Raw genomic sequence first — 26,676 nt, 5'->3', positions numbered from 1 at the left:
TAAATCATATAAATTAGTGAAACTAGAAATTTCTTGAGAAAAATTAAAGTCTTTTTTTTTTAAAAAAAAGAAAAATAAAAAAAAAGTATTAGTATTTGATAATCCTTTGTCTCAAATAACTTTGAATGACTAAAATATTTCTCTTCAAATTGCTCATATTAAAATATGAAAGATCCCAATGATTGATATATGTACCCAAACTACTACTATACATAAAAGTAGTACATTTCTAACAAAATTTGTGATAGGAATACTCCAAAGATCAACTCTTTTATCCTCATCATCAAGATCTTGTGTAAGCTTTATATGTTGTAAAACGACCTGCTGAGCAGAGCAAGGAGGCATAAATGAAAATGCATCCCAAAAAAGCCTCCAATGCTGAAACTCGGAAATCTGATTAGATGTGCATGCAAGCCAGACAATTACAATAAGTGTAATAGAGTAGGAAGCAAATACGGTTAGAAGAGTGAAGCCAAACTCATCGAATAAGAGGTAATTCAATATTCCAAGATGAAAATTATGTCCAATATTATTTTTGTTAAAAAGAAAAACAAATACAATGAATCCAATACCAAAATAAAGTGCATTATAGGGCTTGGATGCAACAGTAAATCTTCTGTGCATTCTCTTCATGATTGCATACCTAACACGTACCCATTGACAAAGTACAACATCAAACCTTCCTGGAGGGACAAAAACTGCTCCTTTTGAAACTGGTAAGTGCATATTCATAGCTGGAGAAGAATTAGGGGAACCCTCCTTATTTATGAATCCAATATTGTTTCGTTTTAAAGAGTTGAATATATTCTGATTAATATCAGGATATGCAAGTAAAAAGTAACGAAGAACTTGTATTCGTTGAGTTAGGATGAAAATCATTAGTCCCGGAGCTTTAAGAATATTGAATGTCAGTGACCAAGTATTTAAGATTAGAATAATTTCTGTTGAAATTGCAATATAAGTATGATTAACTGTAAAGTAATAGGATTCATGAAAGCGATAAAACTCTCTGAAATTCCAAAAGAGAAATCGTTGTAAGTTTGAGGAAATTGCAATGACAAAGGAACAAATTCCTATAAATAAAGTAGTTAAGGCATATTGTTCAGCTGTAATATGTTCTCTTTTAACAATATCACTTTGAAAAGTGTTTCTTGAATCAGTAAATGTTGCACTTGAATGACTTGCTGAGATTTCTTCTCCAATAGTTCCAAGATGTATTCCCTCTTGTCTAGTTTCCTCGTTTCCTCCTGCAGGCATTGGATTTCCCATTCCTAGAGAGTGGTCATTAACATCATCATTATCCTCTAAATCTTTGTTTAGTGCTGTATTATCATTATCACTCATTTCCTCTCTGATGAAAGCTGTTGTGATATCTACAATATCATTTTCTTTGAGTAGTAGGAATTGGTTGAGTTTTAAAAATAAGCCTAGAAAAAGGAAAAACAATGTAAATAATAAGTGTCTAACTCTTCCAATTGAAATGAAAATAACGATACAATATAGAAAAGATATGAAACGTAGGACACTTACAAGTTTGTAAAATTTCCATTCTGCCATTGTAAAAGCTTGTCTGTCAGGTTCCGAGGTTGAATACTTAGGAATAAAACCAAATATGTCCAATCTACTTCTGGAAGAGAAAATGATCACAAATGAAGTGATTAGAATCCAAATAACTAGAATTAATAGTGTTATTCCTAGAACATTTCTTTGAAAATTTTTCAAAATTGGGTCTATTTCTCTAAGAGGACAAGAAAATACAAGATCTAAAATCTGATTTCTTTTGGCTGCCATAATTCCGTGTCCAATTAAAATAGAGGTAATTGTAGATCCAAGGCCATATTTAATAACAATTTTCCCAGGGTTTTTTAGATTATTTATTTTTGGTGATATTATTCTTTCATTACTTGAATATTTGCTGTTTTTCATTAAACCATTAGTGCTGAAAGTTTGGTTTTCTTCAAAATTAGAGGAATTTTGTCCTTTTATACTAGGAGATTCATTGTAAGAGCTCAAACAATCGCTTGAAGAATCTTTTTCTACGTTTTCTGTTCTAGATAAGTTTTGTCTCATACATTTTAAAATATCTTGAGAATCCTGCGTGGTCTGAGTCTTATTAGTTTGGCTAGTTTGGGGGGATTTGGTCATAGTAGTGTCTAACTTATTAATTACATCAAAGAAATAAGGAGTAAATGTATATGACATAGTTGATGTCCATTCTAAGCATGGAATAATATTAAGTCCAAAAGAGGCTGAAATACTTAAGCTTGTCCCAACAGTTTTGAGTGCCATAGTCACATCTGAACGTTCCAAAAAGGGTAAACCACCATTAGTATCGAGCATAATTGCAACAATTTCAGTAGATTCTATTTGGCTTTCAGGGTCTAGAATTTGTTTTGTGATGGTATATAGTGGTTTACAGAGATCTGGATGTTTTGAGAAACCAATAAATTCACGAGGAAGGTTTTGAAGCACAAATTTAACTTCTTCAATTTCAATAATACTATTAAATTTTCTCTCACATATCCACTCATGAACGATAACCGGTTTCCTAAGTGCTACTTCAGCAATTATTGAAGATGAATGGACACTTGCAGAGTAACTAATAGCTAATTTGACAGCACTTTTATAACTATTTTGGTTGGAAATTGGAGAATCCAAAAGAATATCAAGGATTTCTCTAGCAACAGTCAATTGACCAGTGGATAAAGCAAAAGTTAGAGCATTATGACCATCTCTGGAGGTTCTATGGAGTAAAAGATCCTTAGATCCACCTAACCAATTGACCATTGCTTTAATTGTGTAAACAGTTGGATTCCCACCTTTTCTAAGAAGCTCAAATAAATATGAAGATAGATCCAGCGGATTTGACAACTTTAAAAGTTTTGTAAGAAGAAATTTTCTTCTATCTGAAAGAAAATTCAATGAGGAGGTGGGCATTTTACTAAATTCTATGGATGGATTTTCTCTTTTTTGATCTTGTATTTCGATATTATTTTTGTAAATGCTTTCATATGTATTAGAGTATTTATTGATTTTCCTGACATTTTTGATTGTATTATCAAGTGAATAAAATGAATTATGAATGGAAGCTGTCCCTGTTAAAAGATAGTCAACCGGTCCTCTACCAGATTTGTCGATAATATGAGGATTACAGCTTGTATAGCCTTCGTATCTATAAATAGATGCATTCTTGTAGAATTCTAAGACATCTTCAAGAAGATCATACATCTCTCTAAATGTTGCAATGTTAACAATAGTTCTTCCTTCGTTATCTCTAAGATCACAGAGACTTGTATCATTCCTAAGAAACTCAATCTTGAATAAGGATTGAATAGCTTCCTCTTTTAACTGAAGTACAGTGAATATATCAAGAAGTCTTCGTATATGGTATGTAGGTCTTAATATTTGACCTTTATATCTTGAGGACTGGTAGAAATTCAAATACTTTGTTTGGAATGTTTGGTCCTCAAGCAAAGCTAAAATAACGTCTGGGTGATTGTTTTTGATTGCTACAGAGAGTGGGTCTCTGTTTCTTGGATCGAGAATTATTTGATCAGCTCCTTTACTAAGTAAAAGCTTAACAATGACGAGAAGGTTTTTCTTTGTTGCAAGAAGAAGAGGAGTAACTCCCGAGAAATCTGCAATATTTGGTTCAGCACCTGCCATTAACAGAGATTCAACCATTCCATCATCTTCCATCAGTACTGCATGAAAAAGAGCTGTTCTTCCCATAGAGTCAACTTCATTAATAATTTCAACATTTCTAAATACAGAATTAGTAGTTTTTGTGTTCTTATCATCTAGTGAATTATTTACAATTTCAGTTTTATTCAAATTTAAGGCATATTTCTGCCTTTCTGCTAAATTTAAAAGAACCTTTACTCCACTAAAATTCCTATGAATTATTGCCAAAATGAGAGGGGTAAAACCATTCATTTGAGATTTCACAAAATCTAAACCTTTAGATGACAAAACTTGCATCATTATGCTGCTTCTGGGCAGTGAACTTCTAGCCAAAATAGTTAGAGGGGTTTCCCCTCCCCAGCCTGGTGCATTTTCATATAAGCTTGATATTGTATGTTCTTCCTTTGTACCACAAATATCCTGATACTTTAAACTATATTCATCCATTTCAATAAACTGTTCCATTGCACCAATATCAACATTTGCAACAGCATTCAACATTCTGTCAATTCTTAAAGTAAACTCCATACAATCACTATGGTTTCCATCTGCAAATTTCTTCCATAACCCAAGTCGGTCTAGAGCATATTCTGCCTCAAGAAGCTCGATTCTTGATGCATTAAATAGTCTATTTTGAAATGCCTCCACTGATGCAATCAGCAACAATATTCCCCACAGCTTGAAAAATGACATTGTTAATCACAAATATCCATTATAATCTCTTAAAAAAAAATATACGCAATACTATTTATCACCAAATTAACTAATTGGTTTTATTTTAATTGCTAATTTTTTATATCAATTAATTAATATAATTTTCATGTATTCACTTCTTGTAATATATCGACATTATTACCTTTTTTAAATTCTTTACGGTACCTTCACAATTTGCCGCCAAATTCACCCCACATATATTAACTGTTGAATTTACATTAAAATTAGCAATACAAAGTTATAATTGCGTGGGGAGAGTTGGCGCCATTGCATATTTTTTATGCAAATATTTTTGTATCAATAATTTCAAAAGGCAAAAAATAAGGAGAGAAAAAGGTTTAGAAAATTGGAATCAAAGGTTTTAAATTTTAATTGATAGATAATGAATTTTAGTTCCAAATACAAATTCTTGGTGCCAATTGTGAACCGTATTAATGATGATTTGAAGGAAAAGAATGAAAAATCTAAATTTTATAGATTTGAGAGGTTAACAAAGACTATGAAAGATGAGCAAAAACTTGATTTTTTGAGAGGAAGCCGTATATTTGGAATGATTTCTGAAAGTATTGGGAGTCTTTGCAAAACAGGAAGAAAAAACAGCATTTTTTCCGTTCCTAATAAAGCTTACTGCTGTGGTATTATAGGATATATTGGTTCAGGTGACGCTCAAAAGGTTTTAATGCAGGGAATAGAAATACTTCAAAATAGAGGGTATGATTCATGTGGAATGAGTACAATAGATGATCAAGGAGAATTAATAACCACCAAATACTCATCTAAAGAATCTGGGGATTCAATTGAAAGGCTTAAGAACGATTCTGAGCTATTACATGGAAACCACCATATTGGTATTGCACATACAAGATGGGCTACTCATGGAGGGAAGACCGACTTTAATGCTCATCCACATCAAGACTATAAAAAAAGAATTAGTATTGTACATAATGGTACAATAGATAATTATTGTTCTTTGAAGTCTGAATTAATGGAAAAAGGAATCAAATTTCAATCAGAAACAGATACAGAGGTAATTGCAAACTTGATTGGTAGTTATCTAGATGATGGAGAGGATTTTCAAAATGCTGTTCAAAAGGCTCTTTCTCGTTTGCAAGGAACTTGGGGAATTGCTGTTCTACATAAAGACTATAAAGATTTAATGATACTTGCTAGACATGGATCTCCTTTACTTGTTGGAGTACAATCTGGACATATTTATATTGCTTCAGAAACATCAGCTTTAGCAAATTATACAAATCAGTATGTTGCTTTACAAGATGGTGAAATTGCTTTATTATCTCATGAAGGTATTAACAAATTGATTACTCCTTCAAGATTATTATCCATTGACCATGAAAAAGTTGAGTCTTCTCCTTCCCCATATCTCCATTGGACACTAAAAGAAATTTACGACCAACCACATGCTTTAGCAAGGTCATTAAACTTTGGAGGTCGGATTTCTCCCTATAATAATATGGTGAAACTTGGAGGATTGGATCAAAGATTAGATGAATTGAAAAATGTTCAAAATATGATTCTGTTAGGATGTGGTACAAGTTTTCATGCAGCTCTATTTGCTCAGCTTTTGATGGAACATATCAGCGGATTTAATACAGTAAGTGCTAAAGATGCTTCTGAGATTTTTGTTACTGGGTTTCCACGTGAACATGCTGGAGCTATAGCTATTTCACAAAGTGGGGAAACTGCTGATACTGTTAAAGCCATCAATATTGCAGATAAACTTGGGATCCCCAAAATATCTGTTGTAAATGTTGTAGGTTCTATGCTTGCTAGAACTACTGGCTGTGGGGTTTATTTGAACGCTGGAAGGGAAGTTGCTGTTGCTTCTACCAAAGCTTTCTCCACTCAAGTTCTTGTATTATCACTTATTGCTGCTTGGTTTGCCCAAAATAGGGATAGTGTTATTTCCCAAAGATGTCAGGAATTACTTGAAGCAATTCACAGAGTTCCAATCAGTGTTGGAGTTTCATTACAAGCCAAAGATCAATGCGAACAAATTGCTGAAATGATTAAAGATAATAACTCTATCTTTGTTTTAGGTAAAGGTTATGGCTATCCTGTAGCACTTGAAGGTGCTCTCAAAATTAAGGAAATATCTTATATACATTCTGAAGGTTATTCAGCTGGAGCTCTAAAACATGGACCTTTTGCATTAATTGATAAGGATTCTCAAACACCTGTTATTTTAGTCATTCTTTCTGACGAAAATCAATCTTTAATGATGAATGTTGCACAGCAAGTTAAGGCTAGAGGAGCTAGAGTTATTTGTATAACAGATGATGAAAATTTATGCAAAGATATTGATTGTGAAAAAGTTTTAATTCCTTCAAATGGTCCTCTTACTGCTTTAAATGCTGTGATTCCATTACAGCTTATAGCATATTACTTGGCTATAAAAAGAGGTATTAATCCAGATAAGCCAAGAGGATTGGCAAAAGCTGTAACTGTATTTTAGTAAACTCTATTCTTTATTCAGTTTATTTCATACCTTATAAAAATAATTATCAAATTCTAAACTTTTTTCCTTTTATAAACTACTTTTATCTATTTGTAGTTACTCTTATAGGTAACGAGCGAAAAATTAATAATAAATCCACTTCATTAACAGTGGAATAAAGAAGAAATACATATAAACAGTAAAGTAATGACTTCTAATTAGGTAAAGTTAAGAAACTATAAAAAAGCTTTATCATTAATCTAATTTCCAAAGAAAACTCTTAGGAAATCAAAGTTCTTAATTTACATTATTCTTATGTACTCAAAAATTAACCCATAAGGAAACAATAGGTAGCTGGAGTATAATTAAGAATACGGAATTTATTCAAATTAGAGGATGAAACATATAACCTTCAATAATAATTCATTCAGATTTGACCCTTAGTGACGATGAATTGCTCTTTTTCAAGAAAACCAGAACAATACTGATATTAGCTAACAAGAATAGTATACTTGAATGGAAGAGCTAAAAAAAAAAAGTTGAGAATTAGTTAAAAAAGAAATGATAAAAAGGATTAGTTTCCTTAAAAACTTACGCTTAAAAAGTATGGTTGTCCAAGCATTTCTATGTTATATGCAAAATATAACCATGAAAGTTTAGTAATTAGCCAGACTCCTAGTGAAATAAGAATCGGGGTAAATGATGCACTTGCTGAGTGAATAATCCCTTTAGATTCGTCTAGTTGAGCAATATTATTAGTCAAATATACTCTGAGAGCAAGAGGGAATAGTATAAACCACCATAAGAAGTATTGAGATGTGCAAACTTTGTTGAAAGCCACAAATAAGACAGTCTGACAAAAAATAGCCATAATACATTCACCTTCTCTCACAAGAGAAATTCCTGATAATGCAACCAAAAACATTTGGGGGATGGAAGCAATATATGGAAGAGCTTTGTATACAAAATTGGATGCGAGGACTTCTTTCACTGAGTACATTGTGAGGTAAAAAAGATAAAAGAAGACCGAAAAATTGTGTCTGTGATCTTTTCTGATTGCATGATATAAATAAGTTTCATAAAGGAATTCCCAACCATACAGATAATAGAAGAATGAGATCAATGAAACAATTGTAGAAAAACTGACTAATCCAAAAATGAGTTGGTCTATGTTCAAAGTAGTAAATATCTTGATTGGAAGGTTGAGTATATACCAGAATAGCGACCTGTCTTTTTTGAGATAGTTTGGATTGATAAAGAAGATAAAGGGAAAGCCATATATAACAGGATAAAGTTTGAAGTGAACGGAAAGACCAAAGAAGAATGCTGAAATAATAATATTGATTTTGTTATTAAAGCTGTCATATTTGGCCTTCATTAAGAAGTATATTGTGATAAGGACAAGAATGGACGGAATAATATCAGCACTTCCTCTAGCTGCAATTACAACAGGAAATGGATTAAGTAACCATGTGGAAATGAGAAATCTTCTCAAAGTAACGCTTCCTTTAATCTTTGTTTCGTTGTCTACATCCAACAAGATAAGTAGCCATTCGAGGATTTTACCTGAAAGTATATTCACAGCACAAAATAGTAGTTTAGAAAGAATTTCCATTTTGAATATGATATTAATTGAGGCAATATATGCCAATAGGGGAGTATATCTATATGTATGCCTTGTATATGGAGACTTTCCTTGAAGAACAGCCTTGGCTGCATCCGTAAAAACCTAAATATGGAATAACTCGGCTCAAAGAAAATATTAAAGTGTGGGGTGGGAGTCTTGAGAACTCAAATGTACTTTTAATAAAAAAAATACCAATCCCACTTGAGTAGTAGAATAATACTTACCATATAGTCAATGTCAGTAAACTTGACTGAAACATTGAATCTATCTTGGAGAAGACCATAAGACAAAACTAGCAGATGTAGGCATGTAGTAGAAAGGTATACATGCTCTACAACATACCTAAATGCCTTCCCTATCGTCCTTTCCGACAACATTTCACCTCTTTATCTTTCCCAGATAATTATCTTAAAAAAAAAAATTATTAAAATAAATAAAAGTTCGATACCGCCAAAATTTGGGCGGGAATAGACATTACTTATGAATGATATTATTATTGTGAGGGGATTTCAATATTAGGAATTAATAATATAAATGGGTTAGTATTAGTAAAATAGAGTTGAGGGGTAGGAAAGGGGGGGGGAGAGGTGCAGAGCAGGGGGAAATTAACTTACGAGCATAAAGTTCGACTTTTTGTTGGTAACTTAAATAATTAGTTTTACTATTTTAAGCTAATTTTGATTCATGTATTGGTGCAAAATTTATGCACATATTTATGCATCTTGATATATTAATCACCAAAATATATGCAAATTACAAATACAGTTTAATACAAATTGATAATAAATAGTAACCTAGAATATTATTATTCCAGGAGTATTGCAGAGTCTGGAGAACGAAAGTAAATAAGGATCCAAGATATTAGAATTATTGGATCTTCGAATTCTTCTGGAGGAGCGTCACATTGGTTGATATTAATCTTTTTTTATTTTCAGTAGAGTGTTTTTATTTCCTATTTTATATTAAAGGCTTTTGCCTTAATTACTTTCTGGGAGATTGAAGAGTAAAATAGAGTTTTATTTGGAATTCTTCTTGTTACTCTTAAGATTTTGCCTCACATTAGTATATTATATTAATAATTATTGAAAAAAAATGAGTGATAAAAGACCTAGATCGCCATGTTCTAACAATAATGATGAATTAAATGATTCATCAGTACTTACTGAGAACATGGATACCGTTGCAACTCGTTCCAAGAACTTGCCATTTCACGAAACATACAAATCAAAACCAACTCCTGCTGATAAGCCTTATAGAGTAGATGGGATTGATAAATATAAAGAACTCTACGAACAAAGTATTAGAGATCCTGAGGGTTTTTGGAGCCAAATGGCTAGAAAAGAACTTCGATGGCTAAGAGATTTTACTAAAGTAAGGAGTTCTGGTACTTGTCTTCAAGATAGACTTGCTTGGTTTTTGAATGGAAAGTTAAATGTATGCGATAATTGCGTAGATAGATGGGCTGAAATACAACCAAATACTACTGCATTAATTTGGGAAGGAGATGATCCATCATCTATTAGACATATTAGCTATATTGAACTGTTTAGAAACGTTTGTAAAATGGCCAATGTTTTGAAACGATTTGGTATCAAAAAAGGTGATTCTGTTGGTATTTATATGCCAATGATACCTGAAACTATATATACTATGTTAGCTTGCGCTAGAATAGGAGCTGTACATATGGTAGTTTTTGCTGGATTTGCAGCTCAGAATCTTCTTGAGAGACTTGTTAATGCTAGATGTAAAATAGTAGTAACTGCAGATCAAGGATCCAGAGGTAAGAAGATTATTAACTTGAAAGATGTTGTTGATAAAGCTCTTGAAAAGATTCCTGAGATTAAAACATGCATTGTTTTTAGACACTTGAATGGACCTATTGAATTTGTCAAGGGAAGAGATTTTGATGGAGAAACTTTAATGAGATCTGAAAAACCTTATTGTCCTTTAGAAGACATGGATAGTGAGGATCCACTATTTTATTTATATACCTCAGGTAGTACTGGAACTCCAAAAGGTGTTCAACACTCTACTGCAGGATACTTACTTTATGCTGCTGTTACACAAAAGTACTTATTCAACATTCATCCTGGGGATATTTTTGGATGTGCTGGAGATATTGGTTGGATTACTGGCCACTCTTACTTGGTATATGCTCCTCTTTGTAATGGTATAACCACTTTAATTTTTGAGGGAGTACCGACTTATCCTAATGCTGGGAGATACTGGGAAATGGTGGAGAGACACAGAATTACTCATTTTTACGCTGCTCCAACTGCAATCAGAACTCTTAAACGCCTTGGAGATGATTTTGTTAAAAAACACGATAGATCATCATTGAGAGTTCTAGGATCAGTTGGAGAGCCTATTAATCCCTCTGCATGGAGATGGTACCATTCAGTTGTTGGTGAAGAGAGATGTTCTATAGTTGATACTTATTGGCAAACTGAGACAGGAGGAATTGTTATTGCTCCAATTCCTGGTTGTTTTGATACTAAACCTGGTTCAGCAACATTTCCCTTCTTTGGTATTGAGCCTGCGATACTTGATCCTGATACAGGAAAAGAAATTGATGGACCAGGGTCTGGAGTTCTTTGTATAAAAAACTCATGGCCAGGTATGTTTAGAGGTATTTTTGGAGCTCATTATCTTCATGAAGATCTTTATACAAAACCATTCCCCGGATACTATTTTACTGGGGATGGTGTTTTAAGAGATCAGGATGGATATCTTTGGATTACTGGTAGAATTGACGATACAATTAATGTTTCTGGTCATAGACTAAGCTCTAAGGAAATTGAAGATGCTCTTACCAACCATTTTGGCATTGCAGAAGCTGCAGCTGTTGCAATTGATCATGATGTTAAAGGTAATGCTCTTGTTTGCTTTGTAGTTTTAAAGGATTCTGGTAATAGAACTTTTGACTTGAATAATTCAAGTCCTCATCCTTTTGAATATGAACTTAGGATGTGTGTCAGGACCCAAATCGGCCCTGTGGCAACACCTGATCATATTATTGTTGTTGAGAATATCCCTAAAACAAGATCAGGAAAAGTTGTAAGACGTCTTCTTAGAAAGATTGCTACTGGTTGCAATGACTATGGAGATATTTCAACGGTTGCAAATCCTGAGTGTATTAAATCCATTGAGTCATCCTGGGCACAATACCTTAAGAGATAATATAAGGAGCCCTGTATAAGTAAATTTAACAATATTACAGGATTTTGCATTTTGTATTTTCCAATGTTAAAATGGAACACAACTCATCATTATTATAAAATATTTCCCAACTAAATTAGATAAATTGTTTTAAAAGAAAAAAGAATGATAATAGCAAACAATATTACATATATAATTTATTAATATATTTCTACATTTATATTGAATTAAGTTTATCTCATAGCTGGTGCATTAGGTACCGATAAAGCCGCTAGATTTTTCGGTCCTTTTGGCCTCCCTGTTGGAAATATTTGCCAAAATCTCAAAGTTTCATCTCCTGCTCCAGTTACAATAGTTTGGCCATCAGGAGAAACTGCTAAATATAAGACTCTGTATGTATGACCAGTTAAAGTTGCAATTTTCTGCATAGATGGCCATTTCCATAATATAACCTGATTTAAACTATACCCATGAGTAGATACTAATTCATTAACATTCCCACTCCAAGCAATATTACATACTTGTGAACCAGTGTCTACTGCCATTACACATGAGTTAGTTACAGTATTCCATATACGAATATGTCTATCAGCAGTTCCTCCACCTGATGCTAAGAGTCCGGACTGATGGGGATTCCAAGATAATGCTTTAACAGCAGCAGTATGTTCTTGGAACTGACACACAGGAGTATCATATCCTTGCGACCATATAAGCAACTTATTATCATTACCCCCAGTAGCTAATTGCATTTCATTTGGGCTCCATTTAACTCCGCATACTTCCTGTTTATGCCCCAACCATCTGCTACACCAATGCTCCTGTTCTCTTACATCCCTTAATAATACAGTATGATCCCTTCCTCCTGTTGCCAAGATTGGCCCACACCAGTCCATTGCACCGATTCTTGCTCTGTGTCCATTTAAAGTGCGTACTTTTTTCTGTTCTACAACATCCCAAATTTGAACAGAACCCTGTCTAGTTCCAACAGCGAGATGATTACCTTGTTGTGTCCATGATACACTAGTAACAGTGTCTTGATCTTGGAGATTTAATAGATTGGTAACTTTACATGTGGATGCACTCCATAAATAAACTGATGAGCTTAATCCAACAGCTAGTAAATTTGTGGAGCTCCAGTCAACCAAATTCAAATAGAAATCATCTTGCAAGTTAGGAGCATCTAAAATTTTGAATGGCCCTTTTGGAATTTTTCTAGAGATTGGACCCATTCCCATATTTGTTGATGATAGCCATGCTGGATCCATAGAAACTGATCTCAAGGGAACAGTTGCAAATGGATCAAATACTTCACATGAATTTAATCGAGAATATTCATTTTCATCGCCATATAACTTTTTACTTCCTAATTTTCTTCTTTCTTGGACTCCCATAGATTGAGATCCTACTCTCAATTTGACCATTGCAGAAAAGTCACTTTCTGTTGTTGGTAGTAATTCTGTAGCCAAGAGCTCATTATAAACAGAAACTGGGTTTTGAAAATTTCTTTGAATAATTGAGTCACTCATCCCAAATCTGGAGTATCTCTCAAATAAATAACTCTTTCCTAATGAGTGAGAAAGGCTTAAAGAATTCATTTTAAATAAGGAAAAAAAAAATCCACCAGATTATTTAGAATATTTGTATTAGATAATGTTCACTTAACTTTGTTTCTTCTTCATTTAATTCAGTTTTTCATTTGTTTCTTCAATTCTTAACTTTATAAAAAATCTATTCACAACTTGTTTTAGTAATTATTAACTTCTGTATGTTTATCTCGTGTAATCAACTCTTAAGGCATTACGGAAATCCCAAATTCTAGCTTTGTTACCACTAATCTTTACGTCAAAAATCTGGCATCTTTCCTAATGTTGGAGCTCAACTTCTTCTAATGACCACTAGTCACTTGTTTTTCCTTATGTCTAACTGCCATTTTCCATGTCTTTCCTTTAGTCCCTAACGTACACGTCTATGCAATGCTAATTTAAATTAGGATTTCTCATGGTTTAGCTATACAATAGGGTTTAGAACAGCAATGATTTCAAGATTCAATAATTAAAGAATATTTTACAAATGAAATATATTATTAAATGAGTAAATTAATATATACAGATATATATTTAGATGGCTAATAAATTTGGAATTTTCTAATTTATATTATGAACAATTAAATATTTATATAATCAACTATTTTTTTAATGATTACTTAGGTTATTCACACAAAAATTAATAAATCTGTATTTAGTCGTTTAAATTCAATTAGATAATAATTTTACATGTTTAGAAATTGAATTATTTTCTTTTTTCTGATACACAATTCATTCTTAAATATTATTTTTTTTTTCATGTGGACAGAAAAAAAAATGGTTAGGCCACATGCAATTGATTTGCATGAATGCCGGTATGCAAAAAATCGTGGATTTATGCTTCGAGTCAAATAGTACTATTAGGTAGGTATGAGGCGGGCTGTGGGGGCCAACTAAAAAATTTTGCATTATAGAATAATTATAAAGCAATTCAAATTAGGATTAAGAAGAAAAATAAGATAAAGTTGCATAGTTGTAGTTTTTCTGCGAAATTACAAAATTCGTCAGGATATTACAAAGCAAACCCAAAGGGGTGAGAAAAATCTGTAAATTTAGTCCTTTCCCACTTTTGAATTTCCCCTCTTGTGAAATCCTTATATTTTCAGGCGGGCTCATTGGACAGCAGGAATAGGCAAGAGTTGCAGTTTAGGCGTAAGAAAAAAAAATCAATAAAGGCTTTGTTGCATCTTGGTGTGAATAGACAGTATTGCGTGCACTGTCTACATAGGGAAGCTTGAATTAGAGGAAGTGAGAGGCTGGTTGCCAAACATATTGGGGAAAGTTTCGAAATAAGTTTCGAGGTACGGCTGGAAGATTGGAATAATTTCTTGAGTTGACATAAATCAAAAAAAAAAAAATTTCAAGAGAAGGTACGAATCGATTTAACTAGAATGAATATAATGAAAATACTTATTGCTACTCTGGGAGGAGCAGTTCTATTTGGATGTAGCTTCTCAAGGGTTGAAGCAAGAATTCAAATGAAGGCTTATGGTAGTATTGTTTCAACAGCCTATTATTATTCCGATATTTTTGTTGGACTTCCAGAACCTCAGAGACAGAGTGTTATTTTGGATACAGGAAGTAACCTTCTTGCTTTCAGTAGTACTCAATGTCAACAGTGTGGGACACACCTTGATGCATATTATGACCCTTTTAAAAGTATAACAAAAAGGGAAGTCCCATGCCATTCTTATTGCAAAGTTTGTGTGAATAATAAAAAGCAATGTGCTTATACTATTCATTATTTAGAAGGAAGCAGTTTATCAGGAAGTTACTTTGAGGATTTTGTTGCAATCAGAAATGAAAAAGGAGTTAATTCTGAGCCTTCACCATATGTTGTTGGATTATCAACCATTTTTGGTGGAATTACTCATGAAACTAATCTATTCTTTACTCAAGCAGCTTCTGGTATTCTTGGATTAGCTTATACTGCAAGTTCTCAAGAAAGGGCACCATTATTCCAAACATGGACAAAAAGATCTAAATATGCTAAAGATGCTATTTTATCTTTATGCTTTAGTTCAGAAGGTGGTATGATTTCTTTTGGTGGTTATAATTCTGAATATTGGGTTTTAGGATCCAATGATAAATCATTTAGGTCTACTTCTGAATCTAATTTGTTTGAAAGAGCACTTGGATATTCATTTTTATCAAGTTCTAGTAATAGTCAATCACGTTCAAATTCAAGAGGAAATAATTTGGATTCAAAAATTGGTTGGACTCCTTTATCTATTTTGAATGGAAATTATTATGTTCAATTAACTAAAGTAAGTGTTTATCAAACTAAATTAACTTTGCATAAAGATTCATCATCTGGTAATACAAAACCTATTCCACTTGTTATTGATAGTGGTACAACATTATCATATTTCCCTGAGCATATTTTTATTCAAATATTGAATGTTATTAATCAAAGAATTGCAGAGACTGAAAATAAGTCAACTTTTAGAAGTCTTATTGAAGCCGGCTCCAAATTTTTGGAATATACTGGTCTTAAATCATCATCATCTCAAAATGAATTGGAGTTAGGAATTAAACAAATTTCAATTTTCCCTGGTGAAATTCCTGGTGCTGCATTACTTAGAAAAAGAGTATATAGAAGGCTTAATAATATTGAAGATATTGTTAATACTTTTAATTCAACTGTACATCCTGAGAACTTTACTAATGAGGATATTGAATCAAGTAACAATCAGTTAAATAATAGTAATGAAGTTTCAAATCATTTTAATCAAACAACAACTAGTACTACTACTTCTACTATTAACACATTATTCTCTTCACAAGAATTTGATATTGATTCTTCAGTATCAAGGATAATGCTTGAAACATCAAAAGGTGAAAGATGTTGGAAATTAAGAGATCCAAATGAAATGTCACGTTTCCCAACTATTACTTTGGGATTCCCAGGTTTAAAAGTTGAATGGGAGCCAGCTCAATATCTTTACAAAAAATACAGAAATACTTATTGTTTGGGATTTGATTCTGATAAATCATTCTTAGTACTTGGTGCATCATTCTTTATTAATAAGGATGTTATTATTGATGTAAAAAATTCAAGAGCTTCATTTGTCAAGTCGAATTGTCCCCAAATTGCACATGCAAGAAGAACTTCTACATCTGAGATGTCACAATTATTAAAAGATGCATCAACTTCATCACCAGAATCAATTATGAAATCTGAAGTTGTAGTATTTGATTCAAATACAAAACATATAAATATTGAAAATGGTAACAGTAATAATAATAATATTAATAATCAAAATCCTAATTTAAGTTCTGGTACATCTAGTAAAAATCCACCAAATTATAGACATAGTGCAGATAATGATACAATTTCAGAATCACATTGGGAGCCAAAAAACTTGACTTCGCCATCCTCACTCTCCTCGTATTTATCTCCATCAGCTGTACAATATACTGGTGTTACAAATCATTCAGTTGATTACTATAATCAAAGTATTAATTATGAAAATTTAGGAAACAATGATATGCTGATATTATATTTAAAGCAACAATTGCATGATATTGACGATATTGCTGATAATACTGAAAATACTCAAATTCAAAAGAATGTTCAGGATGCTAATAATTCACCATCAGATTCTAAAAATGAGAATCAAGATAATAATTCGGATAATAAAAATTCTTCATCAAGATATAGTAATTCTCAACCAACAATAATACATTGGTTGATTATTTTACTTAGTGCTTTATTTTCATGTTATTTGTTTAATGGTGTAGATCAGAAGGATGTCAAGACTGAGTAAAAAGGGTCAAACAATAATAATACTTATTTATTATTTTAATATATATTTTTATGTATATATACATATATACATAAAAATAATTGAAATTCAAGGATTTTCTTTTTCTTTTTTTGAAAAAATCTCAATCGAACAACAATATTCTTTTAATATATTTAAGAAGACTTTAAAGGAATAAAAATGGGAGAAGATATTTAATTTCAAATAAAGTCTTAATTAATAAGGGTTTATTCAAATATATTTATATGTATATATTTAGTTTGGCTGGTATATAAATATGTAGAAATGATTTATTTTGTTTTTGTATTTGGATTTAAAGAATAAAGAAAAGATAAATACACAATATTTTTTTTTACATATGAGAACTTAATATTAGAGGATTGTAATGGATAAGAATGAACAGGTTTAATTTTTAGAGTAGCAATGAATATAATAATAATAATAACACATACAATTAAATCCACAAACATGTATAGATAATTATCGGATTATAATAACGAAATAGCAAGTTAAATATTGTAATATATATATAATATTTTAAACCTATTAATTAAATATAAAGAGAGAAATGAATAATTAATATTTGAGGAAAATAGGGGATAGAATAAATGAATAAATATATATATATATTATATTATTGGTAATTCTATATTATTTTTTTTCCTAAATAAAAATATGAGAAATTTGAATATTGGAAAATAATTATGTCTTAATAATTAGAGTTCTATTTTATTTATTATTATTTTTTGATTTTGTTCTATGATATGATTATTGGATAATATATTGATAAATTCATAGGAAAAAATGGATTAATATTAATTTTTAAAGTTCAGTTTACACAGGTTTATAATTTATAATAAGAAGGGAATGAAAATAATTATAGAAGTGAAATAATAAATAAGAAACGGAAAAGGAAATATAATCAAATAGATACTTATTAATGTTTAAGAAGTTTGGATTTCGTTCTTTTGAAAAAGATGAATTTTTAACGCTAAAACCAACAAATAGTTTAAATAAAATATTTAAAAGTTGTTGAAATTGTATTTGTATTTAAAATAAGATAAGATATTTTTAGGTAATGTAAGAAGAGAATTATGACATATTATTAGGGTGTTAATCAGCGAAAAAAGAAAAGAGGAGAAAAAATAGGGTAGAGAGAGAGAGAGAAAGAAAGAAAGAAAGAAAGAAAGAAAGAAAGAAAGGGAAAGAGAGAGAAAGAAAGAAAGATAAAGAGAAAGAGGGGGAGAGAAATAGAGAAAGAGGTTAAGAGTGAGACTAATTCAAATAAATATAATGGTAAAGTAAATAGTAAGAGAATAGAAGAAAGTTAAGTGGATAGAAACCAAGAATTAATGATTTTATGATGAAGAGAGGAGGAAGGGAAAAAGAGGAGGGAAAGCGATAGGAAGAGATAAAAGGATGAATAAAGAAAGAGGAAGAGAGAGGAGATAAAGAGAGAGGGAATTGAAATAGAATAAGAAAACGAATTTAACTACTTGTTACGATAATAATAATATTAATATTTAGTTTGTAATTGAATTGATAATAGTAATCTGTGATAATTAATCGTTGAATACTACTTTTCATCAGATTGGGATGGGGAATCCATATCATCATCTTTTTCTTGTTGATCTTTTCTTTTTTTCGCTCTAATTTGTACAATTATATCATACACAACTGAGAATGTACAATATAGAATAGTAGCAAGGATAAATAAGAGAAATCCCCATATCATAATAATTTGTCCTGGATGAAGTTTTACCCCAGCTCCACCAATGCCATGTTTAACAATAATTTGACAATAATCACCAGAGTAACCAGTAAGGCAAGTACATATAATGGGTAAATTTTCTCCAATATATGAACATTTACCTCCATTTTGGCATGGATTATTTGTTTTGCAGACATTGTTTTCAACTTCACAATTAATACCAGTGAATCCAACAGTACATTTACATTCGTAATATGGTGGGGTATCTTTACTAGTACAAATTCCACCATTTAAACATAGAGAAGTAGGCCCAGAAGTTAAACAAGCGTCCCATGCTAAGTTGAGTTTTTTTTTTAAATTAAAAGAAAGAATAAATAATTGATCAATAAACTTACCAGTTTTACAAGATGGACCAGTAAATCCATCGCTGCATACACATAAGAATTGCTTTTGATTATTAACATTTGGTAAAGAAATACATTTGCCATTTTCCCCACAATTGATTGTTTGATCACCAGCACAAATTGATTCAAATGGTAAGTTTTGCAAATTTCTAAGTTGGTTAGAAACTTTAATAATTAAATTATCATTTGGAGTAGTAGAAATATGGCTATTATTATTTATTTCTTTTGAGTTATTTTCATTTGGGAGTAACATATTAATAATATAACATTATATAATAATATTAATAAAAATTTGTATTTCTTAAAATGAATGATTTATTTAATTTTATTTCTTACGTGTATTTTGAATTAAACAGAATTTAAATAAAACTTTGGAGATATAACTTATTTTTTATTTTAAAATGAAATATTTTGGTTTTATAAATTTTTTGTGAGTATTGAATTACCTTAAATTTTGAAAACCTAGTTCAAATTTCTAGTTATATTATTATTAATTTTTTTTTTCAATATTAAAATAATATTTTCTTTTATTTTTATTTTTTGAATAATAAAATACCGGTATAGAAAATAAAACCCCACATGCAATTTCTCTTTGAATGCACACGTGGGAAAATAATTTAATTAATTAATTAATGCATGCATTGATTTTATGTGGATAATTAAATTAAATGTTGTAAATAGGAATAGAAAAGGAATTGGGATAGAATGGGATTAGATTGATAATTAAAAAGTTAAAAGAAACAAATAAATTTATAAAATAAATAATTATAAGAGTTTGAAAAAAAAAGTATAAATAGAGGAGGAAAATGAGTTCGATAAAAATTTGAGGTTAAATAAGGAGGATGATTTTGCATTGTATTTTGCGTTGGATTTCGCATTGGATTTTGCATTAGAATCTCACAGTATTGAACACATTTCTTGGCTTAGAAGTGATAAATTGAAGAAACAAGCCGTAATCATAATACGGGTCTGATAATTCCTTCTCCTCCTTAACCCCTTGTTGATATATTTAATGAAAATTGAATATTATATACTGGCAATCACAAAAAAGTCCAACTTAAACCATGACTTCTTGACAATTCTAAGCTGCTCCATGAATTTATAGATGGTGATAAGGGGGCTTTTGGTGTTTTAGCTCTGCTTAGTCAAGTGAAGATAAAATTCTCTTTTGCTCGAGTATTTGTTTAGAACTTTTGGCTTGGCCAAGATTAAGATTAATAGGGGGCACTGGAACTAGGCTCGGGTTCAGATTTTGATTCAATTCCCGGCCCATTCTCAGGTTTGGGCTCATGCTCAAGTTTAGGCTCATTCTCAGGTTTAAGCTCATGCTCAAGTTTAGGCTCATTCTCAGGTTTAAGCTCATTCTCAGGTTTAGGCTCATTCTCAGGTTTAGGTTTAGGCTCAGGCTCAGGCTCAGGCTCAGGCTCAATAACAGGATCAGGATTAACTTTTGTGACAGTCTCAGTATTATTCTCTGGAGGATTAATGCCTTTCCAGCTAAGATAAATCTTTTCAATATCATGGGGTTGAAATACAGTGCATTTTGCAACATAAGACCAAAGACAATTGTGGACCTTATTTCTGGATATCTCATTTGTTGCAAGTTTAAGGATCTCATTGATTTCATCCCCAACAACAGGAAGCAGGACTTTTAGGCTTGCAACGACATCGGAGTCTGTCATGTTGTTGCTAGGATGGAAAAGCTTTTTGATCTCTAAAAGTTGGGGCTTCACATTACTATTATTAAAACAAGTCCTTGCTTGTCTTCTTAACTCTTTCTCATCCATATTAGAACATTCAAGCACAAATTCCGGTAGTCCTTTCTTACCCCCGACAACCAATGGTTTTGAACTTTTTATAGAACCTTTATTATGATCACCATTACTATTATCATTAACAAGGTGTCCAGATAAATCAGTTCCATTCTTGTTCTGATCTTCACACTTTTTTGCAACCTTCTTTCCACGCTTAGAGCTAGAATTTTCATTCTTATTAAAATCATTATATTCTTGATCAGAAGAAGGAATAAACTTTCTCTTCTTACGAGCAGTCTTGCCAATAACCATTACAGAATGTAAATGCTTCATCACTCTCAAAGTTCTTTGCTTTAATTTATCAAATTTGACTCTTTTAATACAAGATAAAGACAGATTTTCATCCATTGACATCATTGTCCAGTTTGAAAATCCATAAATATAAATACCTTTAAGTATGTCTATATCTGTTTGAAGTGTCCAAGGAATCCCCCAGGAAGGGGTCCTGAGTGATTTAACCAATACTGGAGGAAGTTCAAACTTCAAATAGTTACCATCAAATTCATTTCCATTAGGTGTTGATTGCTTTTCATTCTCATTCTCAGTATTTGTTGGCTCGATCTTTTTTTCTTCCAAGTTATTTTCATTGGAAAGTTCAAACGACTTTTCTTTTTCCTCCTCCTCATCCAAGTCTTCATCCTCATCATCAACATCATCTTCATTTTCATTATCCTCATCCCTTTTAACTGATTCTCTATCTGGCCTAGCTAAAGGACCAGTTGGAAGCTTCCAAGGCTTTTCTACACCAGGATTGCATTCTCTCATAAGCTTGTCAAGAGAAGATAACATCTTAATTCTTTCAACAAGCTCTAAAGCATTTGCTCTGTGACTACCAATCAAAAGTAAATTCTTCTTTAAAGCAGTTTTAGAAACTTGATTATTATTTTCAATGTCATTTTCTTCAGCAAAATCCTCCATTGAGCCAACTTCTAAAGGCACGCCTCCTCCCATTATTGTACTATCTGTAGTTGATTGACCCTCTAAAATACTCGTTGCCTCATTATTTGATTTATTATTCTGAACATCATCTTCATCCTTAATCTCAACCTCCTCCTTTGATGCAGCCATAACATTTTCAGATGACAGTTCCTTTTGAGCTTTTTCATAACACAAAGCAACAATGATCTGAGACTCATTTAATATAGTACCTTTCTCCACTTTACCTTTTAATCTAGAATCTATAATAATATCATCCAATCTTCTATATGGGTCACCAAATTTCAAAATCGACCTAAATAACTTAAATCTACGCTTTGGATGTAGTACTCGAGGATCTCTCCTTGCTCTCTTTCCATTTTTAACACATTTCACACCATTTGAAATATCTCTATAGATTATATTAATTTCACTTGGGAAAAGCTCGTCATCTTGATTATATTTATGCGGAAAACTGGTTATTTCTAACATCAATGCTTCAAAGTCTTCCCTACTTTGCAATGAATGTTCAGGAAGTGGGTACTCCTCTCTATTAGGTACTATTTCTCCCAAACTTTCTGGAGTTTTATCCAAGTCTTTTTGAGAACCCAAATCCATTTCAACATCTTCAATTTGTTCAGACGAACCCACCTCCGTCTTTTTACTACCTCCACTTGAGCTAGAAGCCCTGCTCTTTCCTGAACTCCCACTTCCGCTTGATTTCTTAACACTCTTTTCCTTAGTCTTCTTCTTTGATTGTTTTTTGCCCTTTGTTCCAAAATTCTCATCAGCCTCAAGCCCCTGATCACCTATTCTTCCTGTCCTTCCATCCTCAGATCCCGAATTATCACCGCCAACATATGTATATCCATCATCCCTATATTTTAAAGAACCATCTCTCATAGCACTCTTACGAGGACCTGTAATTATCGTATTCTGCTGGTTTTGTTCTATCAACTTAAGTCTCTCCTCCTCTGGTATTGTCTTTTCCCAAAATTCCTTACTGTCGAAATCTACCTCATTATCTTCTTTCTTCTTCTCATTTAGTGGAACCAAAGCTCCAGTATTGGAATCAATTATCAATGGTGGCGCCTCATACCTAAAATCTGCAATATTTGCAAACGAACGCAAAAGCCCATCAGCAAGACCTTGAGTGTCATGCACATGCTCTTCAGCATCAGCCAAAACTTGGTCTAAATCTATTTGAGATGCAAACCTCTTATCATCTTCCAATAAATCCGCTGAATTCTCATCTTCTTTTAATTTATTCTCTACGCCCTGAGTGCCATCCACATTAACTGCACGGTGCATGCATGCTTCCCCACACTGCCCATCAGTACATCGACCACATGTGGAGTCAGAGCCTGACTGGCTTTGAGCGGGAACATTGTTTGTGCCCTTACTCCATAGTTTCTGGGCACCAAATTTTAAAATTTTGGCAAGTTCATCACGGCTGAAAGATGCTCCACCAGACCCGGGCTTCTTTCCATTAGGGTAAAGAGCTTGGGAGGCCATAGCTAAAACAGATGCGGCAGCAGAGGAACTAGCTTGAGTTTGAGAACTGCTTGTACTAATATTGTTAAGTCCTTGAACGACTAAAGTGTCAAGAACCATCTTAGTCTTTGCCCTCTCAAGAATGTTCTCCTCAATTGAGTCTTTTGTAACTAGCCTATAAATTTGAACTTGCTTTTTTTGGCCTATACGATGAGCTCTTGCTTCTGCTTGTAAATCGTTCTGTGGATTCCAGTCGGAATCATATATAATTACAGTGTCAGCAGTAGTTAAATTGATTCCAAGTCCTCCAGCTTTTGTGGAAAGCAAAAAGCAGAAATCATCGCTATTTGGAGAGTTAAAGTGATCCATTGCCTTCTTTCTAAGCTCTTTTCCCATTGTACCGTCTAAACGTTGATGCCTAAATCCCCTTAAAACTAGAAATTCAGATATGATGTTCAACATTCTTACCATCTGAGAGAAAATCAATACCCTACTTCCTTTCTCTCTTAGCCTTGAAAGTAATTTATCAAGTAGGCATAATTTACCACATCCATAAACTAGTTGATGCTGAATACTCGCAACAGTGATACCTTGAGAAGGATCCAACTCTGGTCTATGAATCAAAAAAGGGTGGTTGCAAACCTTTTTAAGCTCCATACATATATTCTGTAGGGAAGTTTTTGTACCTCCTGTACTCTTACTTAGTTCATCATAGTTACGAGTCAGAATTGATTTATACATATCTGTTTGTTGAGGTGAGAGCTCTACTCTTAAAATCCTCTCCACTTTATTTGGCAAACTCTTTTCAACATCCTTCTTTACTCTCCTTAAAACGTACTCTTGTAGTTCACTCTGGAGATCTTCCAATTGTCTTTGTTTATCTGGTCCAATTACATTTGGATTCTCTATATCAGGGTATCTTAGTCTAAATTCCTGATAATTCTGGAACCTTAATGGATTCAAAAAATGTAAAAGACTCCAAAGCTCCTCCAAATTATTGTGTAATGGAGTCCCACTTAATAATAATCTATACATAGTTCCAAATTCATGCAACTCCTTAAAACGCTTACTGTCCCTGTTCTTCAACTGATGAGCCTCATCCACTATCATCATATACCAATCAATTTGTCGAAGAAAGTCACAATCAACCTGACTGTTCAATATTGAAGGGGTAGTTATTACCACATCAAATCTATATCTCTTCCTTGTTTGTTTGGATGATCTTGACCTACAACGCCTAAAAAATCCATTTCCGCCAGTTCCCGCGCGCGCGTGGCCTTGCATGCCTTTCTGATTATAATTATGAACTTCATCTTTTGACTCTAAATTCTCGTTATAGTTTCCATTTTCATCAACTTCATCCTTCATTTCAATTGTGGAAAGTTCATAAGATCTTATTAACTCTCTAGCGTATGCATTCCCATGATATAAAACAACATTTGCATCCGGTAACCACTTTTTGAATTCTCGTAGCCAATTATCACTGGTACTTTGGGGTACAACAACAAGGAAAGGAGCAACAATCTTTTCCATATAGAGACAATGTCCAACTACAGATATGGTCTGAACTGTTTTTCCAAGTCCCATTTCATCGGCCAAAAGAATATTTACATTCTTTTTGAACCTAGAAATCATCCAATTTAAGCCATAAATCTGATAATCTCTGAGAGTTCTTGGTTGGAAGGGCTCATCATTGGATTCGTCTGTATTTTCAACTTCTTCTTTAATCTTTTCAAGCTTTTGGGAATCCTTAATTTCCATTTTTACATCTTCTGTAATTGAATTTCCATGTTCATTTTCATTGTTAGATTGGTACTCAATCTTCATTTCTTGAATATTACTAGATTTTGGATCATCAATTTCCATCTTTTCCAAATTTTTGCTCTGGTTTAACATATCCTTCACTTTTATTCCCATATAAAATGGAGTTGAAAGATAAGGCTCGAAAGAAGTTAAAGCAAGAGATCTCATTTCATAATCACAGTTCTTGTCAAATCTGGAAACGAGCTCCATTTGAGCATAGAATGAGTCAATAAATGAAAGAAATTTATGCTCTTCTAAGGTCTCATATGATTCCCAAGTGCATTGATCATAAGGGCAACTAAGCCACTTAACAAAGTAATATAATTGTGTTCGATCTTCAGCATTATTCTGGTCTACTCCTGAATTATCATTTTCCCTATAAACATCAACAATTCTCTCAGGAATTAAAGCATCAAAATCAAGTTGTCTTTGTATCTCAAATGTAATATCTTCCTGTTCAATTTCATCTTCCGTCATAAATTTACGTCTTTGAAGCATTTCAGCCATCTTCTTTTGGAAGTTTTCTAACCTTCTTAAGCCAGAAACACCTTCATTTATCAAAGATTCTGCTGATTCCCACGTATTATGTAGATGAGAATAACCCATCCATTTAATTTTATATTCCGTAATATTAGGATCTTCAGGATTCTGTCTACTTGAAATGACTCTATCTATAGTTCTCACATTTTGTTGGGCAGAAACAGACATACCAGCCTCTGTCTCTACCTCTGCATCTACTTCTACCTCGTCAGAATCTTGTGATAATGAGTCAGATGAAACTGAGTCATCAAAACTTAAATAATTTACTGCTTTTCTGCTACTTCTTACAGTTCTCTTAACACCACTTGTTTGTGATACCTTAGTTTTGGAAGGCTTCCTGCTCCGTTTCTTCTGAGTTGGCTCCTCATAAAAATCTTCATCACCATCATCAGAGTCGGTACTTCTTTTTGCATCAACATTATTATTCAAGTCCTCGCTCATAAACTCTTCATCATCACCATCGTATAAATCTTCCTCATTCACATAGTCAAGGTCTTCACTCTTTTGAGACTGACTTCTTGATTTACCTCCTTTACTCCTATTAGATCGTTCCCGTGTTTTTTGCATCTTAGATGTTTGGCCGAATTCAGAAAGAGATTCATCAGATAATTCACTTTCATTATCAATATTGGAAAAATTTGAATATCGCATCTTACGAACTCTCCCACTTCTTGAGCAGCTACTAGTTTGTGCTTGGTTTTGGTTTTGATTCCGGCTTATAATTTCTGGGCTAATATCTTCAGTAGATATACATTTCCCCAAAGTATCAAACTCACCCTCCGTGGAGGAATCTGAAAATTCTACGTCCAAATCCATTAATCAATACAGTTGCTAGTAAGCTTCCATCAGGACTTTGACTTAATTTATGTACACTTTTATTCAATATTAATTTTCTGGCCTTTTTAAGCTAGACAAATGTCTTTAAATAAATAAACATATATTTTAGCATAGGCGCTGATTAATAAAAGAATTTAATTTTCTTTATACTATTACAAATAAAACTATA

General features: G+C 32.4%; 8 protein-coding genes across 8 annotated transcripts; 3 read left to right on the top strand and 5 right to left on the bottom strand.

Annotated features, from left to right (window-relative positions):
* Positions 1–153: 153 nt before the first annotated feature.
* cgd1_3740 (ankyrin repeat protein with over 9 transmembrane domains at C-terminus, signal peptide) lies at positions 154–4,377 on the bottom strand (the record flags this gene model as incomplete). The annotated part of the gene is made up of 1 exon (XM_628185.1): positions 154–4,377. The coding sequence occupies one exon, from the start codon at positions 4,375–4,377 to the stop codon at positions 154–156; it is 4,224 nt and encodes a 1,407-aa protein (XP_628185.1).
* Positions 4,378–4,780: 403 nt separating this feature from the next.
* Positions 4,781–6,871, top strand: cgd1_3730 (glucosamine-fructose-6-phosphate aminotransferase; the record flags this gene model as incomplete). Its single annotated transcript, XM_628184.1, has 1 exon — positions 4,781–6,871. One exon carries the CDS (start codon positions 4,781–4,783, stop codon positions 6,869–6,871), a length of 2,091 nt encoding a protein of 696 aa, XP_628184.1.
* A 565-nt stretch (positions 6,872–7,436) lies between these two features.
* Positions 7,437–8,821, bottom strand: cgd1_3720 (PIG-M mannosyltransferase,8 transmembrane domain; the record flags this gene model as incomplete). The annotated part of the gene is made up of 2 exons (XM_628183.1): positions 7,437–8,582; positions 8,705–8,821. Coding segments are annotated over 2 exons (1,263 nt in total), but the record flags the coding sequence as incomplete, so codon positions are not given.
* A 751-nt stretch (positions 8,822–9,572) lies between these two features.
* cgd1_3710 (acetyl-coenzyme A synthetase) lies at positions 9,573–11,660 on the top strand (the record flags this gene model as incomplete). Its single annotated transcript, XM_628182.1, has 1 exon — positions 9,573–11,660. The coding sequence occupies one exon, from the start codon at positions 9,573–9,575 to the stop codon at positions 11,658–11,660; it is 2,088 nt and encodes a 695-aa protein (XP_628182.1).
* A 212-nt stretch (positions 11,661–11,872) lies between these two features.
* Positions 11,873–13,234, bottom strand: cgd1_3700 (conserved hypothetical protein; the record flags this gene model as incomplete). The annotated part of the gene is made up of 1 exon (XM_628181.1): positions 11,873–13,234. One exon carries the CDS (start codon positions 13,232–13,234, stop codon positions 11,873–11,875), a length of 1,362 nt encoding a protein of 453 aa, XP_628181.1.
* Positions 13,235–14,613: 1,379 nt separating this feature from the next.
* Positions 14,614–16,992, top strand: cgd1_3690 (aspartyl (acid) protease, putative; the record flags this gene model as incomplete). Its single annotated transcript, XM_001388146.1, has 1 exon — positions 14,614–16,992. The coding sequence occupies one exon, from the start codon at positions 14,614–14,616 to the stop codon at positions 16,990–16,992; it is 2,379 nt and encodes a 792-aa protein (XP_001388183.1).
* Positions 16,993–18,565: 1,573 nt separating this feature from the next.
* Positions 18,566–19,372, bottom strand: cgd1_3680 (extracellular membrane associated protein with 3 EGF domains and a transmembrane domain; the record flags this gene model as incomplete). The annotated part of the gene is made up of 1 exon (XM_628180.1): positions 18,566–19,372. A coding segment is annotated over one exon (807 nt), but the record flags the coding sequence as incomplete, so codon positions are not given.
* A 946-nt stretch (positions 19,373–20,318) lies between these two features.
* cgd1_3670 (CHD3 ortholog with 2x chromodomains plus SNF2 ATpase (2chromo+helicase+Znf_NFX)) lies at positions 20,319–26,486 on the bottom strand (the record flags this gene model as incomplete). Its single annotated transcript, XM_628179.1, has 1 exon — positions 20,319–26,486. The coding sequence occupies one exon, from the start codon at positions 26,484–26,486 to the stop codon at positions 20,319–20,321; it is 6,168 nt and encodes a 2,055-aa protein (XP_628179.1).
* Between the last annotated feature and the right edge of the window lie 190 nt (positions 26,487–26,676).

The sequence above is a fragment of the Cryptosporidium parvum genome, chromosome 1 (assembly GCF_000165345.1).
Source record: "Cryptosporidium parvum Iowa II chromosome 1, whole genome shotgun sequence".
NCBI lineage: Eukaryota > Apicomplexa > Conoidasida > Eucoccidiorida > Cryptosporidiidae > Cryptosporidium > Cryptosporidium parvum.
Note: the sequence above shows the minus strand (reverse complement) of the source record. Positions and strands in the feature narration are given on the sequence as shown.